The sequence below is a fragment of the Folsomia candida genome, unplaced genomic scaffold, assembly GCF_002217175.1.
Source record: "Folsomia candida strain VU population unplaced genomic scaffold, ASM221717v1 Fcan01_Sc004, whole genome shotgun sequence".
NCBI lineage: Eukaryota > Metazoa > Arthropoda > Collembola > Entomobryomorpha > Isotomidae > Folsomia > Folsomia candida.
This window is the reverse complement of record NW_019091196.1, coordinates 4,247,920-4,263,114: the sequence shown is the minus strand read 5'-3', so window position 1 is coordinate 4,263,114 and position 15,195 is coordinate 4,247,920. Positions and strand designations below refer to the sequence as shown.

At 37.7% G+C, this 15,195-nt stretch overlaps 4 protein-coding genes across 4 annotated transcripts; 3 read left to right on the top strand and 1 right to left on the bottom strand.

Moving 5' to 3' along the window:
• Positions 1-16: 16 nt before the first annotated feature.
• Positions 17-1,313, bottom strand: LOC110848792 (LDLR chaperone boca). Its single transcript, XM_022096114.2, has 5 exons — positions 1,178-1,313; positions 722-940; positions 570-656; positions 348-508; positions 17-284 (listed from the first exon to the last, which is right to left on the bottom strand). Exons 2-5 carry the CDS (start codon positions 932-934, stop codon positions 113-115), a joined length of 633 nt encoding a protein of 210 aa, XP_021951806.1. The 5' UTR covers positions 935-940; positions 1,178-1,313; the 3' UTR covers positions 17-112.
• A 12-nt stretch (positions 1,314-1,325) lies between these two features.
• On the top strand, positions 1,326-6,291 carry LOC110848959 (Y+L amino acid transporter 2). The gene is made up of 15 exons (XM_035851615.1): positions 1,326-1,707; positions 1,780-1,952; positions 2,075-2,665; positions 2,861-2,880; positions 2,944-3,077; positions 3,413-3,481; positions 3,546-3,667; positions 3,742-3,870; positions 4,194-4,374; positions 4,495-4,618; positions 4,752-4,876; positions 4,982-5,078; positions 5,145-5,291; positions 5,750-5,954; positions 6,053-6,291. The coding sequence occupies exons 3-15, from the start codon at positions 2,221-2,223 to the stop codon at positions 6,172-6,174; spliced, it is 1,920 nt and encodes a 639-aa protein (XP_035707508.1). The 5' UTR covers positions 1,326-1,707; positions 1,780-1,952; positions 2,075-2,220; the 3' UTR covers positions 6,175-6,291.
• A 284-nt stretch (positions 6,292-6,575) lies between these two features.
• LOC110848958 (large neutral amino acids transporter small subunit 1) lies at positions 6,576-12,132 on the top strand. Its single transcript, XM_035850982.1, has 12 exons — positions 6,576-6,888; positions 7,276-7,429; positions 7,489-7,557; positions 7,667-7,788; positions 7,845-7,976; positions 8,043-8,199; positions 9,103-9,226; positions 9,309-9,427; positions 9,894-9,990; positions 10,051-10,200; positions 10,938-11,139; positions 11,911-12,132. Exons 1-12 carry the CDS (start codon positions 6,576-6,578, stop codon positions 12,093-12,095), a joined length of 1,824 nt encoding a protein of 607 aa, XP_035706875.1. The 3' UTR covers positions 12,096-12,132.
• Positions 12,133-12,335: 203 nt separating this feature from the next.
• Positions 12,336-15,157, top strand: LOC118435259. Its single transcript, XM_035850980.1, has 5 exons — positions 12,336-12,450; positions 12,876-13,410; positions 13,763-13,996; positions 14,237-14,930; positions 15,011-15,157. Exons 1-5 carry the CDS (start codon positions 12,336-12,338, stop codon positions 15,155-15,157), a joined length of 1,725 nt encoding a protein of 574 aa, XP_035706873.1.
• The last annotated feature ends 38 nt before the right edge of the window (positions 15,158-15,195 follow it).

Below are 15,195 nucleotides of genomic sequence, written 5' to 3'. Positions count from 1 at the left end.
TTTTACCAATATTTTGAAAAAATGTATTTTTAATCAATATCAAATTCAAACATAACAAAATTGTACCCTATTAATTTTATGTATAACGATTTAAAAATATATGACTAAATAATTATAACTCGTTTTTGGCACTTGTATCACCACCGTTCTTTCTTCCCAAATGTGTTTGACCCTCCAAGGTCAGCTCTTTGACGAGGTCTTGTTCCACGAGAAATTCTTTGGCGTCCCACGCCTGGGCGCCGTCATGGAAGAGAAATATTGCGCGATTCTCTTCAATCACGTAGCTGTAAGAAAATATATGAGTTGACCAAATTAAAGATAAGCTCAGAAGGCAGGGCATATCTTACCGTTCAGCCTGGATGTGATTATTTCTAAGGGCTCCTTGCCACAAGGAGGTCAACTCTTCTGTCTCCTGTCGATTCGGGGATCCATTAAGGTTGACAAACATCATCACGGTTTTCCCCTTCTTGGTCAATTTCATTATCTCGTCGGGGGACATCTGGCCAATCTGCCAAGGTCAAATAGCATCAAGATGTTGCTTAAATTCTAGCAAAATTAAGCTTATTTACCTTATCCAACGGTGGCATTGAGTTTCCTGGATTTGGGGGTTTTTTATACTCTGGAAGCTCATCGTCTGGGAGGGGTTCTTCGTCCTCCTGTAAAAAATTGGACAGAATTCGTATCATTTGTTCACCCATGCATTTAAGCAATTTCCTATTACCTCCCACTGATCCAGTAACCGTTCAAGGTCGGCATCATCAAAGTCTCGAATGTCCTTCTTCGCCCAGGCCGGCTTATTCTCGGGATCCGCTTTTTTGCTCGAGGTCAGACCGAAATTTGCACAGATTATTAAGAGCACCAGCATGAGAAAGGGGGACGACTTTGAGGGGAGGAGGGATAACTTGATAAGATCTGGCTTCCTCCGAGACAGCATGATAGCCTGGAATTATTTTAATTTTTAGAAAATTTCAGTATTGTAAAAAATCGACAAAATACATATGCCAAGTATTGTTTTATAATTAAAACAACTAAATAATTAAGTATTTAACTACTTTTCTATTTCTTTTGAGAATTAAAATAAAACAACTTCTTGCAATTCGAGCAAACAAATCTGGACTTTGAAAACACACATTTTACACAAAAATATCCGACAAAAATTTCAGTAAAGCACAGTTACCTCAACTAAATTAAATTACTGTCTATTAATTTTCTAAATAATTAAGTACAATTCGCAAATTGCAAATGTTTAACCGATCACTGATTCACACGTTTGCAATAAACTTTGACTGCCTGTGAACTCCATGCAATTCCCGCATCGTTTTTTCATGCTTTTTTCTTCTCCCTGCATTTCATATCGAGTTCATTCTTCGAAGTCATTGGAAATTTTATCAGTTTCATTTTCAATTTCAGTCACATTTACACAAGTTTCAACTCCTTTTTTGGTGTCGTGTACTTATATTATACTCGATAAGCTAAGGTGTTATCAGTCTCCCCTCAGTTTGCAGTTCCAATTTGGAACTTCCAAACCTGAAATATAAATTTTCAAACCACTATTTGTAGCTTAAATTTAGCTAATTAGTGTCGCAATTTTATTTAAATTCAGCCATGCGTAATTACCCACAATCTTTTTTGGCAACTCGTCGTCGCCGACATGAAGGACGCTTGACAGGTCACCTTCGCCCACGACAAGTATCTTTTCTCTTGTTGGTGAGCCCTTCAAAATTTAATCACTAATTAAATTATAAAAATAATTAGTCAATTATAAATTTCATATCAAAGTTGGTCTTTTTCGCCGTTTCGATCCTCACCTTCATGGCATATCTCACCGCTAGGCACGTTTTCTCCTGGGACGCTCTTGTCGGCTACGTCATGATAAGCCCAGACTTTGTGGATTATGACCACGACTATGTTCCCGGTGGCAATTCGACAGATTGACGACAAGGATGCCAAAGGTATCAAAACTTATAATTGTTCAATTAACCATAATTAAGTTAATTGCAATTAAATTTTATTAGCATTTTGTCAAGCTTAGTCGCCGTGGAAGTTATTTAATCAAATTTCAAGTTCCTATTAGTTCACAGATTGACAAAGGGGGCAGCTAAAATAAAACTCAATTATAATTAAGAAACTCTTCAATTTTGAAAAAATTGAATTTCAAAAAATCAACAAATTTCCAACCCCACCAAGAGAATAGAGCCCACTTTACAAAAATCTCCCATTATGAACGACACCTCCGGCTTAAAACGCACCGCTTCCACGACCAGTCGGATCTCTCAAAAGTCCACCAAAGGCGTCGGCACCGATGATCTCGATGACCCCGCCGGCGTTATCACGGATCAATACGGGACACGATTCCGTTTCAAGCGACGCTCCACGTACGAACCGCTTCTCACTTCGTCCGTTGATACCGATGGAGGAGGAGGAAGGATCGAGCGTCGCAGGAGTTCAGCGATGCAGCGCAGCGCCGGGGCAGGAATCGCGGGACCGCTTATCGTCGCGCATCTCTTGTCGGATGAGGATGAAGTTAGCGAAGGAGAGGAAGAAGAAGGATCGGTCATGTCGATGGGGTCGGAACACGGGGGTAAAAAGGGGGGAGCCCGACGTAGAAAGAAGATTCGACTCTTGGGCTGTATCGGGGTTACGATTGGGTGCGTCTTGGGGTCAGGTGAGGTCATACAATACATCGAAAAATTCCGTCCAGTTTTGCCGCAATTTTTCATCCAAATTTCCCCAAGTTTTCAAATAACAAAGTTGAAATTTATCCCAATTAAATCCGAATTTCATTTTCCTTTATATTTAAAACTATTTTTTAATTTCCCCAATTTTGACATCTTATTAATACAAAATGTGTTCCCTCTAGGAATATTTGCTGCCCCACAAGTACGTAATTAAATTATCTCGCCATTAAATTTAACCGTGTTTAATTCATAGTTAATTTCCCAGGTCATATTAGATACTACAGAAAATGCGGGGATGACGCTCATCGTGTGGTTCACGTATGGAATGATTGCCCTCATCGGAGCGTTGTGTTATGTCGAGCTGGCCTGCACCATTCCAGTGTCGGGGGGCGATTATGCGTAAGTTTCTCCTCAAGTGGAAAAGGTTACAATTTAAAATAGCTCAGATTAAGTCTGATATAAAAATCAAAAATAAGAAATTTCATAACAAAATATGGTTCACTTTTTGAGTAAATAAGAAGGATCACACCTTTGGAGTGTAATTTTCATACTTTAGATATCTAAATCAATCACGGGCGTCAAAGTTTAATATCTTCAATAATATCTTCAATTAAGTTGAAATTTCAAAATTTACATCAAAAGCCGAGAAATTTTATAACAAAATACAGCTTAATGTTTACAAAACATGACAAACATGGTTCAAAATCTTTCGTATTCTTTTTTTTTAATTTCAGCTATCTAAACGAATGTTTCGGACCTCTCGCCGGTTTTTTATTTCAATGGGCAGCAAATTTCGTGATAATGTGATCGACTCTCATTAATTTCATTCAAACTGCAATTAGTAATATGCAAATTAATCTAATCTAGACCCACCGTCGTCGCAATAATGTCGAGCGTCGTAGCGAAAAATTTAATAAATCCGTACGTCGACGATCCAAAGTGTTTCACAGTCTTGTGGGCGACCCGATGCATTGCGATTATGCTCATTTGTAACAAAATGCTGAAAATTTCTAAAAATCGATTTCTTTCTCACCAAATCTTTAATTTTTCGTTTTTTTTACAGGTTTGGTCGTCTACGTCAACTACGCGAGTTCCGAGCTGGCCGAGAAAATCCAAGGGTGGCTCATGGTCATTAACGTGGCAACAATTACGCTGATCGTTATTTGTGGTATTATTCATATTGCAAAATTCGGTAAGAAATTTTAACAAAAAATTAGCACATTTAGTACACAAATTTTGTTCAAAAACTACATACTTTTTATAAGTATATTTATTTCAAGTTTGCAAAAAAGCACCAATTGTTTTTTGTGTAAAAATTAACGAGTTTTCCGATTTTGTAAAACAAAATTTTTCACAAAAAAATACAGATTTTCCCCAAAAAAATAGCAAATTAAGTAGAAAAGTGAACATTTCGAAGAGAGAAAAAATAACGCAAAATTTAGTTTTTACAAACATGGATCATCTCGTTTATGCAAATTTTCGTATGATTTCAAAATTATATCCCCATTTTTTCAGGGATTGAGAACAAGTCGAGTTTTAAGCTAGCCTGGCCACACCCGAGCCACAAGGAGAGCAAGGGGAACGAGGTCAAGTTCGCTGTGTTGCAGTTAGTGCGGGCCCTTTTTCAGGCTTCATTCTCATATTTTGGCTACTCCTACGTCACTTATATCATGGAGGATGTCGAAAATCCGCTCAAGTCAGTAAAAAAAATTAAGCTTCGCAAAATTATCATATGTAAAATTTAACAGAATTATGCATTTTTCATTTCAATGTGACCCACACAAGCTATTAATTTGCATATTTATGATTCCCACAGAACCGTGCCACTCTCCATCTTCATCTCTATCCCGATCGTCATCGTGCTCAATATTTTCGTCAACTTTTGCTACCTCGCTTCCATACCGTTGGATAAATTAAAGAAAACGCAAACCGTGGCGAGTGTACGTTCTCGACATAAATCTGCATTTTCTAAAAAAATTCAGTTTGCTTTTTCATTTAAAAAATTACAGAGTAAAGAAATTGTACGTTTTCTGCACACAATTTGCAAACCTTTTATGTTTCTAATTTTTCCAGGAGATGGTCAAGTCGGTATACAAGGACCCCGACACGTTTCCCCATTACCTCCTCTGGATTGGACCTACTCTTGTCGCCATCGCCGTGTTGGGTGGTCTCCTCTCCAACGTGCTGACCTGCTCGAGGTCAAAGTTCAAGCCATATTTTTTACGTCCATATTTTAATTACATCACTTTAACTATGGCGCAAGTTAGCAGGAAATAATACTAATAATTTACTGTATGCTGCAGGGTATCCTTCATCGGGGCGAGGAATCGCCACTTTCCGGGAATATTTACCATGACGCATTACGAAAAGTTGACCCCGGTTGTGTCCCTCGTCTTTATGGTGAATTAATTAATTAATTAATTAGCATAATAATTACTTACATAATTATGTAAATTATTTTTGTAGGGGTTGATCGGGTGCACTTATTGCCTCCTAGATATCACCATGCTCATCGGAATTCTCACCTATATCATGTCAGCGATTAATTGCATGGTCATCTACGGCCTGATTTATCTCAGGATTAAAAGGCCCGAACTGCCGAGACCTTTCAAGGTGGGCTTCAACTTACGACGTAGTTAAACTTTAGCATATGGCGCAAATTGGTATCGAAATTCGATTAGAAACTTTGGTAGTCCTCACACTTCAACAAATCTTAATTATTATTTCCATTTACTCATTAATTGTCATTACATGCATTTTTCTATTTCTATTTTACATGAATTTTTCTGGTTTAAATACATGAGTTTTTCGTTCTGCATGAATTTCGATGCGAAACTCTCGTCGTCCTTGCACTTTTACAAATCTCTCTAATTCAATCATAGAGTTAAATAGTATCTAATATAAATTTTACATCATTTTTACATGCATTTTTCGATTTCTATTTTACATGCAATATGCATTTTATTTTCTATTTTCTATGCATTTTTATATTTTCCGTACATTTTTTGTAATTTGCATATTTTTCGATTCGAAACTCTCGTTGCACTTAACAAGACTTTCTCTATTTCTAGTTGCCCCTCTTCGTCCCGATTTGTTACGCCTCGTTGGCGACATTTCTCTTCTTCACGCCCATCCTCCTCCTCGACGAGCACACATACAAGGGAACACTTCCTTCCATCGGTGGGGCCATTTTCGTACTCGCTGCCGGCCTCCCCATCTACGCCCTACTCGTCCGTCCTCAAGCCCCACCGTGGCCCACACTTCAAAAAATCCACGGTAAAAATTACGCCGCCCAACTTGCGCCATACTTAATTAAAGACTAGAGAAGTGGTCAAAATGCTTGGTCAAACTAAATTAAAAATCCACCTTTGCAGGATTTGTGAAACGCTTCTTTCAAAGGATTTGGCTCGTTTTACCCGAAGAGGAAATAATCGCTGATGATGAACAAGATATCGTCGAATTGGTGTCAAGAAAATCTAGCTCCATCCCCGAGTAATGATAGGAACGTATCGCCCATCAAATATAATACTCTCTAAATTACTAAATCGTAAATGATAAGCATGTCACATACATGATAACCCTACATAAAGTATAACATTTGCCAAAATTCGTACATATTTTTTTGCATTCAAATTATATCGTTCCGTATTTACTCCGCTCGTATCTTCTTACATATTTTAATTATTAATTTTAATCCACATATTTTCGATGTGACATAAAAATCATATTATAATTATAATAATTATTCAATTGCAATTAATTAATTTTTTTTTTTTTTTTTTTAATTAATTAATTACCCTATTTCGTTGCTAAGCTTGTAATTTCTTATGTTGTGTATTCATTTAATTTTAATCCACACATTTTTCACGCGACATAAAATTGTCTGATTAATTAATTATGGCGGATCAGCACAACGACGACGAAGGGGGCCGCGTTGGTTCGTCACTTTCGCTAAAATCGACGTCACCGCACAGTCAAGTGTTCGCCTCGACGATAACCCTCTCCAAAAAATATGATGGCCCGTCAAATCGCAGTTTTAAGAGTAAGAGCACGATCGGCATTCACGCGCATGGATCTGGTTTTGTGGGGCCCTTGATCCTCCCCTCGCTACATGGCAGCTTAGATTCAGACGACGAAGGGGGGATTCATCGCATGAAGATTGGTCTCCTCGGATGCTGCATTGTTCTGCTTGGCTGTGTTTTGGGGTCGGGTGAGTGGATGTATTTTGTAACATGTGGCGCAAATGGTGCGTCTAGACTTGTGTATGTTTTTATGCAATACGTGGAAGTTATGGGAAAATTTTTTAACACGGGTGCAAATAAGGGAATTATTTATTTGCATTTTTATTAGCATGTGGCGCAAGTTGTGCGTGTAGATGTTTCTGGTTTTAAAACGTGCATGGTGGACGTGATTGGAAGATTTTTTATATATATTTTTAGTAGATATGAGAATTTTTTTAAATGTATTTTCATCACATAGCGCAAATGACACGTGCAGATTTCTGTTTTTGACACGTGGTTGAAGTTCTGTGAATTTTTTACGAATTTTTAACACGTGGCGCAAGTTAACGGAAGTTTATTTTTCTATATTTTTTCAGGAATTTTTGCCGCTCCGCAAGGAATCTTAAACATGACGGGGAACGCAGGCGTCACTTTGCTCGTGTGGTTATCCGCCGGTCTTATCGCGCTCATCGCGGCGCTATCTTTTGTGGAGTTGGGGTGCACTTTTCCAGTATCGGGGGGAGATTATGCGTAAATACATAAATCAATTTGTATCTCGTTCTTTACAATATTTTGAAACTTTTGTACAGATATCTCAACGAATGTTTTGGTTCTTATCCGGCATTCTTGTTCCAGATTTCGCATAATTTAGTAGTCTGGTGAGCTAATTAATTAATTTTCTGTTTTTGCTTGATAACTAACTTGCGCCATAGTTAAAACGATGACATGAGGGCAAGTTGAATAATTTCCATTCCCTTTTTGTAAAAGTCCCGTCTGCGGAGCAATCATGGGGACCGTTATCGCCAAGAATTTACTCATCCCGAATATTCCTTCTTCCCATTGTCCTGAAATCGATTGGGCCGTACGACTCGTAGCGATCATGTTCATCAGTGAGTGCATCAGACACCATTAATTTGCATAATTTAATTTTTATGTATTTGTGCAGTGCTCCTTGTCCTCGTCAACTGTAAGAATCCCCAACTAACGGGCAGAATTCAGGGGTCACTCATGGTCATCAACGTCGCCGCGATTGCCCTCATGCTCGTGTGCGGCTTGACAGCAATAGGACTAAGAAAAGGTGACGAGGTCAAAGGTCAAAAATGTCGATATTTATTTGAACCTAATATTATTTTATTTTTCGTAGGAATGCCTCACGCCAATTTCAAGCTGCAATTGAAACCTGGGCTGGACGCGAAGGCGCACGTGCTCAACTTGGTGAACGCTCTTTATCAAGCGTCCTTCTCCTACTTTGGCTATACCTACGTCAACTATATCACGGAAGAGTTGGAAAATCCGACTAGGTGAGGGTTGGTCCTGCTATTTAACCAACAATGAGACAATTCACGCAGTCGTCTGTAAAATCCGCAAACTTCCCAAGTATTACAAATTTTTAAAAATATTTCGAAGGAAAATTAGCTTACAAATTTTTGTAAACTTACTCAGAGTAAGGATGTCTCTTTATTTTTGTACAAGTTTGTAAAATTAATTTACAAAATTTACGGATTTTACGAAGTTACCAAGAACTGCGTGAATTGCATCATAAATATGTATGTAGCTCATCTTAAGAAAATTTGGTATTCATTCACGCCAATTTTGTAATCTCTTTGGAAAAAGTTAATCATTACAAACATTAAGATCACCATGTTGGATTTTACAATTTTATAGAGTTTACAGCTTTAAAATAACATTACTATGAAAATTTCACATTTTCACAATTTTACAAAATTTACACAATATTACATAATTTCACAAATTGACAAAATTTTCAAAATTTTATGATTTTTATAACGTTTAGACAGATCTACAAATTCGTAAACTTTGTAAAACGCCGCATGCAAAAAATTTAGCAATAAAAAAAACATAGTTTTACAATTTTAATAAATTTCCCAATTTTACAACATTTACACAGTTTTGCAGTTTCACATCCCTTATTAAAGGCGATGTTATTGCAACAATGTGAATGTAAATGTAAAGGAAAGTATAAAATTCTGACAAGTCAGCTTCCCATTTTATTCACGTGTTCATTAATTCACCTCAATTTTGTAAATACCAGTTCGTAACGTAAAGAACAAAAATTATACAGTCTACGAACTTGCTATACATATGAATTACTCAAAGAAATCCCCTAAATTTTGTACCCTACCCGCTATTTAAAAATACACAGTTCACAAAATTTGACGTGAATTTCCTTTTTCCTTACATAGAAATCTCCCCATCGGCGTCTGCATCTCGATGCCGATCATCATCTGCCTCAACCTCTTCATCAACTTTTGCTACATCGCCACCATCCCGCTGGAAGAGATGATGACAACGACCACAATTGCGGATGTGAGTGCCTCCTAACTTGCGCCATAGTTAAAAGTATAACAATTTGGGACAAATTATTAAAAACGCACCTATGTAATTCTAGAACATGTTCCGTGCCGTACTACCCGACCACGTGGAGCCATACGTGGCCTGGATGGCGACCAGCCTTGTCGCCGTGGCGGTCACGGGAGGGTTGACCTCTTACTTTTTGACGTGTTCGAGGTAACTCAGTAGGGTCATTCCTGGTCACCTTCGGTTTAAAATTAGCATAGGATTCAATGGCTCATTCATCGCCAAAATCGTCAAAATCAGGACATTTTAAATCATTTCTGAACTCTGAGAATTTATTTTAAAATTCTTGGCAGCACATTTGCAGAGCTGTAGTCGTTCCCAATGTTTAAAAAATCTACAGTCCAGATTTTGGCAGTTTTTGAAGGAGGAGATCTCAGGTTTAAGAAGCCTTCAGAAAAATTAAAACTCGTCGAAGCTGGCTTGAAAAACTCATCTCCATTCCATTAATCAACTTAGTGAACACAAATTTGTCGTCCAGAATTTTAAAATAAATTCCCAAAGCGGAGAAATGATTAAAAATGTGTAATGTGTATTTGACGATTTTGGCGATGAATAACCAAATCCTATGTTAAAGGTCGTCAATTTTTGAAAATAATTTTACCCACTTTTTCCACAGAATTTCCTACACGGGAGCGAGAAATGGAGATTTTCCAGCCATTTTCAAACTCGTCGATGTCAATCATGGCACTCCAGTCGTGTCCATTATACTTATCGTAAGGTCACAGGTCAAGTCAATAATGAGGTCAATGATACTCATGACCTTGACGTTTCAGGGCGTTCTAGCCTCCTGTTTTACCATGGTGGGCACAATTCCTGACCTCATTTTGGTCGCGGCCTACTTGGAATCATTTTTCAACTGTGTCTGCATTTACGGCCTCATTTATGTCAGATTTAAACGACCAGATATTCCGAGACCTATAAAAGTAAGGATTTATTCAAATCTTGAAGAAAGGTTGGAAATTTTTAATTTTTTTAATTTAAAGAATTTATTTTTTTAAACATGGAATGCACATCAAAATCACTAATTTTCAGAGAGATCTTGGTAACTGTTTACAATGCAACCAATTTTAAAAAACATTTCTGGCGTTTTACAAACCCATAATTTTGCCAAGAAAACTTAAGTTTTATTTTATAATTCTTGGAAATTTTAAAACTTATTAAAAATATACAAAAATTTACTACAACTTAAAATTCTGTATTGTCACGTTAGAAAATTTTTGTATTTTTTTGTAATTTAATTTAACACCCAATTTCCAGTAATTGCTTAGGATTTCAGTTTTGCAAAAACTTCACACAGTTTCTTTTTCCAGACCTTTTAATATTTTTTACAATGTTTTTTTTTAATTATGATCCTCGTGTTTCGAAAATTTGCAATTTTTTGTTTAAAAGCGTGGATTCCAAATTACGTTTTTTTGTCTTGTAAATTAGTTTTTACAATTAGTTTGTCCCCAAATCTGTTAGCAACTTTTAATCGCTCAACTTTACACTATTTTTGACACTTTGCTCTTTCAATTTTTTATGATTTAATTTTCAAACCTCACATATTTTTTACAATGTTTGCATTTCAGAATTGTTAACCTCATATCCTCCAAAATTTTCAAATTTTCAAAAAATCTAGTTTACAATTTTTTCAATAATTTTGAATCTATTCATTTTTCAGTTTCCACTATTCGTCCCGATATTGTACGCGGCGATATCGACGCTGATTTTCGTAATTCCGATCGTGCTGGTGGACGGGAGTAATTACAAGACGTCGCTGTATCCCGTGGCAGGCATCGGATTCGTCGTCCTGCTGGGCACACCCCTTTACCTCCTCCTTGTCCGACCCAGACACGCCTGGCCCCCACTCATCCCGCTCAACGGTTCGTATAAATTAATTCTATGCAAATACATAATTCATACCATGAGTTAATGTAGGACTCGATGACTCAAAATCGTCAAAATCAGCACATTTTTAAACATTTTTCGGCTACGGGAATTTATTTTAAAATTCTGGACGACAAATTTGTATTCAGTGAGTTGATTGATAGAATGACGATTACTTCTTTTTTAACCCAGTTTCGATGAGTTCCAATTTTTTTGAAGGCTTCTTAAACTTGAGATCAACGTTTTTTATAGAAAAAATGGCAACGATCTGCTTTACGAATTTGTCGGCCAGAATTTTAAACGAGGGTTTCAGAGCAGAAAAATGATTCAATCAAAGTATGCTGATTTTGACGATTTTAGAGACAATTCATCGACTCTTACGTTAATTGGAGTATGCAAATGTGAGGGGTATGATTTTTCACGAATCTAATTTTTCGTCTTCAATTTTTATTACAAATTAATAATTTTCTTTATCGGCGAAATATAGCTACAAGTCTCCCCAAAATATGCCTTAATCTTTCGTGTTATAATACCCGATATAACGTCAAAAAGAAGATAATTTTTTTAATAATAAGATTTCAAATATTATCATTTCCCCAATCTTCTCACAACATCTCGAATGGGTTATTTTTACTCGAAAAATTGACGAATTTGTGGTCAGTTTGTTGATTGGTTAGTGTTTTAGCCAAAAAAATCTGAGTAAATTGTCGCATCAAAATTTGATGTTTTATATTCTGGAAATATATTTTTTCCTCATAAAATTTCAGCCTGGCTGATGAAAACTTGTCAAAAGTTGTGGCTCGTGATTCCCGAAGAGCTTCTCCCCCCGGATCATGACGAAGGCGAGGAAGAACTCGTCGCGTCCTCCTCCAGTGATGTCACCCTTTCCAAAATCAGCTCGCCTGGCTCCGTCGACGAGAATGACGACGACACGGCGAAAACGTCGACTTAATCAACCACATAAATACATAATTTACAATTAAAAACAATACGAGACAATTACTTAATTAATTTTATACCGAATTAATTTTGTGATACGTGTGACAAATATAGCGTATTTTAGTCCGATTTTGTACATTTACAAATTTTCTATAACAATTAAACTAAAATTAGCTTCGTAAATATACACAATTTCAGAAAAATTCACACCTCAGTTTTATCAGGGAAAAAAGTTATGCAAAAAATTATAATCATGACGTCACCCTCCTCAACGACGTCCCTCCTGGGGGGACCTGTCTCCTCGATGGATATCGCATCCCTCATTTCCGCCTCGTCCGAATTCGTCATGCGCTACCGCAACTCGGAAGGTATTTAATTAATTAATTAACTTAATTATTCGAGGGTGTCATGTTAAATTTCCATTAATTGCATTTATTTTTTTTGGCAATTGCAAGTAATTTATCTTTTCGATTTTTAGAAAATTTCGAAAAGACTTCCTCTAAATTTTTAAGCTATTTTTTTCCTAAACTGCATGTCCTCAAAATGGGTTTACCCCCCAAAAATGGCCCTAAAATTTCTTGCCTTGCTTTGTTTAAACATGTCCTTCAATTTTTTTCCCCTGTAATTTTTTTCTAAAAAAGTGTCCTTCAAACTTTTCCCCCAGAAAACGTCCCCAAAATACTTGTTCCCCGTTTCCACCAGGAAAAAGTCTCCCGAATTTAACCAGTTAATTAAATTAAGCTATTAACATTTAATAATTAATAATTATTAATTAATAATAAACTTTCTCCAGCCCTGCGCCGCTCCACCGTCGCGCGCCGTCGAACACTAGCGTCCGCCCGACTCTTCGGTGGTGAGACGCCGTCGTCCTCCTCAATTGACGTGACCCACCGGCTCAGCATGCGCCCCACCGCCGAAACTGACCACCATTACGAGTTTAACCTTAAAAAGAAGGGGGGCCTTCACGCCGCCGAAAGCAAATCGTCAAGTCTCTCGAAAAGTCTAAATCGTTTCGGCGCAGGCGCTGGTCCCTCGTCGTGGGAACATTGGTGGATCTCTTCGCCCCAATGGCGTCGAAAATTGGTCACTACAATCGTCGTTTTGGCCATCTTCACTCTAATCCAGTTCGTTGCCGGGGTATATTTTTTCCTGAGTTGGTCCCAAATTGAGGTGCGTGATCCCATGGTTTGCGCCACGCCGAAATGTCGCGCCCTGTCGAAATGGATGTCCAGCTCGGCGGATTATGTGGAGGTGAATCCGTGCTCCAATTTTTACAAGTTTACGTGCGGAAAGCATAATCCGAATGATAAGGGCGATTTGTGGGAATGGTATGTCTTATAATTTTGAAAAACGGTTTCGGATTTTGGGATTTTTTTTGGAAATTAGATTTTCGATTTTTAATATTTTTAGAAATTATTGTAAAACATGTTTTGATTTTATCAAATTTTTATAAATTAGTTTTTCAATTTAACAGAGATTTGTCAAATTTTACTGAAATCAATTGTCGATTTTTTTCCAATTTTGCCAAATTTTCGTAAAACATGCTTTCAATTTTACTGATTTTGCCAGATTTTCCCAAAACCCGATTCTCAATTTTTCCTAAATATTTCCCCAAATTTTCATTATATTTTATGCAAAACCGGTTTTACACCGAATCTTAAACATTTTTTTAAAAATTAGGTGGTTCAAAAATTTCGCCCGTCTCGAATCCGACGGCACCAATGGGGAATCCATCCTAGCGAAAATCCTCCTTCGTCCCGAACCTGGCGATGTTATCGGACAACGAGTCATTTCCTATTATCAAACCTGCATGAAAATCTGGCAGACCGAAACGCTCCAGTTGAACGAATCATTAACGATCCTGATTCAACACATTTTCGACCAAGACTTTGACCTCTGGGGGACCGAAAACAAGTAAGGCATCCAAAATCGAAACATTTTAAATAAGTTTTCGATTCTTCAAAAAAATTTGAAATTTTCTTTGAAAAAATTTCTAATTTCTCCGAAACCAATTTCTGTCCGAATTTTAAAAATGTATTTCCGGTCAGTATTTGCCGTAAAAAAATATGTACACTGCAAGAAACTACTGAAAAACAAATTTCGTGCAGGAGTGCAAAAAAATAAGCAAAAAATCCAACCCTATTTTTTCCCTAGGTACGAATTGGAACGCGTAGCCGTAAAAATGATTCGCCTCTTTGGCGACGATGGATTTTACCACGTCTACGCCCCCGTCGCTTATCCCAAGGTTATCTTCGCCACGTGGATTTTCACCGGACAAATTAAGAAGGAATACCTCACAAAGTTCTTGCCCTTAATTTATGACGCCTTGAACATTCGTGGACTCAAAGTTCGAGATAAACTTGACTTCTTAGTGGGGCGAATGGTGGCGAAATTGGAGGCGCTAATGTTCCACGGGTTGCCGAACTATGTCGACAAAGAGGGTAAAACTTGCCTCGATTTACCCACGAGCGACAGCTTCATGGCGAAAACTGGGAAAAATAACGACTACAATTTCGAACTGCCTTACTTTCTCGCGTATCACGGCGAAGAAAATGTCGACATGGAGTCCCCGACGCCAAAACTTACCAACGGCAAGGTCCTCAAACTTACCCCGGATCCGTTGAAGGGCGCCGCGATGGCGGACAATTACAGGGCCTTGATTTCAAACTGGAACTGCTGGGTGGCGGATACGTTTGGAGAGGAGGAGGATGCAAAATATGTGCGCCCCTTTTACGCTACGTTTTGGTCGTTACGACTGCTCATCGAGTTGGTGCATGAGGCTGACGCCAAGACAGCGGAAGAATATGAGCTGGGCGATAAGGCAAATAGGTTCTTTTCGGTGTATCAGGTGCGAATGAAAGCGCAAAATTTGTCCAACTAGTTGACCTTAACCTTCAGCTCCTGACCTTTGACCTTATTCTATATTAGGAAGAATATCACTTAAGGACGAAGGAGTCACGCTGTTTTCAAAGTACGCTTGACTCGATGGGATATTACCCAGTTTTCCATTACTTCCGGTCCGTCGACTCGCGGAAGGAAGAAGCGCTCAAAGTCATTCGACATGCAGCATTGTAAGTGATATTCAATGGATTTCATATTTTTTGAGTATCACA

Excerpts from the sequence above, each read along its gene's own strand:
- LOC110848792 (XM_022096114.2), bottom strand. The coding sequence starts at position 934 with ATGCTGTCTCGGAGGAAGCCAGATCTTATCAAGTTATCCCTCCTCCCC. Across the intron at positions 657-721 it reads GGTTACTGGATCAGTGGGAG|GAGGACGAAGAACCCCTCCC; the intron begins GTAATAGGAAAT and ends AATTTTTTACAG. Across the intron at positions 285-347 it reads AATCACATCCAGGCTGAACG|CTACGTGATTGAAGAGAATC; the intron begins GTAAGATATGCC and ends ATTTTCTTACAG.
- LOC110848959 (XM_035851615.1), top strand. The coding sequence starts at position 2,221 with ATGAACGACACCTCCGGCTTAAAACGCACCGCTTCCACGACCAGTCGG. Across the intron at positions 3,668-3,741 it reads CATTGCGATTATGCTCATTT|GTTTGGTCGTCTACGTCAAC; the intron begins GTAACAAAATGC and ends TTTTTTTTACAG. Across the intron at positions 4,877-4,981 it reads AACGTGCTGACCTGCTCGAG|GGTATCCTTCATCGGGGCGA; the intron begins GTCAAAGTTCAA and ends TGTATGCTGCAG.
- LOC110848958 (XM_035850982.1), top strand. The coding sequence starts at position 6,576 with ATGGCGGATCAGCACAACGACGACGAAGGGGGCCGCGTTGGTTCGTCA. Across the intron at positions 6,889-7,275 it reads TGGCTGTGTTTTGGGGTCGG|GAATTTTTGCCGCTCCGCAA; the intron begins GTGAGTGGATGT and ends ATATTTTTTCAG. Across the intron at positions 7,558-7,666 it reads TCGCATAATTTAGTAGTCTG|TCCCGTCTGCGGAGCAATCA; the intron begins GTGAGCTAATTA and ends TTTTTGTAAAAG.
- LOC118435259 (XM_035850980.1), top strand. The coding sequence starts at position 12,336 with ATGACGTCACCCTCCTCAACGACGTCCCTCCTGGGGGGACCTGTCTCC. Across the intron at positions 13,411-13,762 it reads AAGGGCGATTTGTGGGAATG|GTGGTTCAAAAATTTCGCCC; the intron begins GTATGTCTTATA and ends TTTAAAAATTAG. Across the intron at positions 14,931-15,010 it reads GGTTCTTTTCGGTGTATCAG|GAAGAATATCACTTAAGGAC; the intron begins GTGCGAATGAAA and ends ATTCTATATTAG.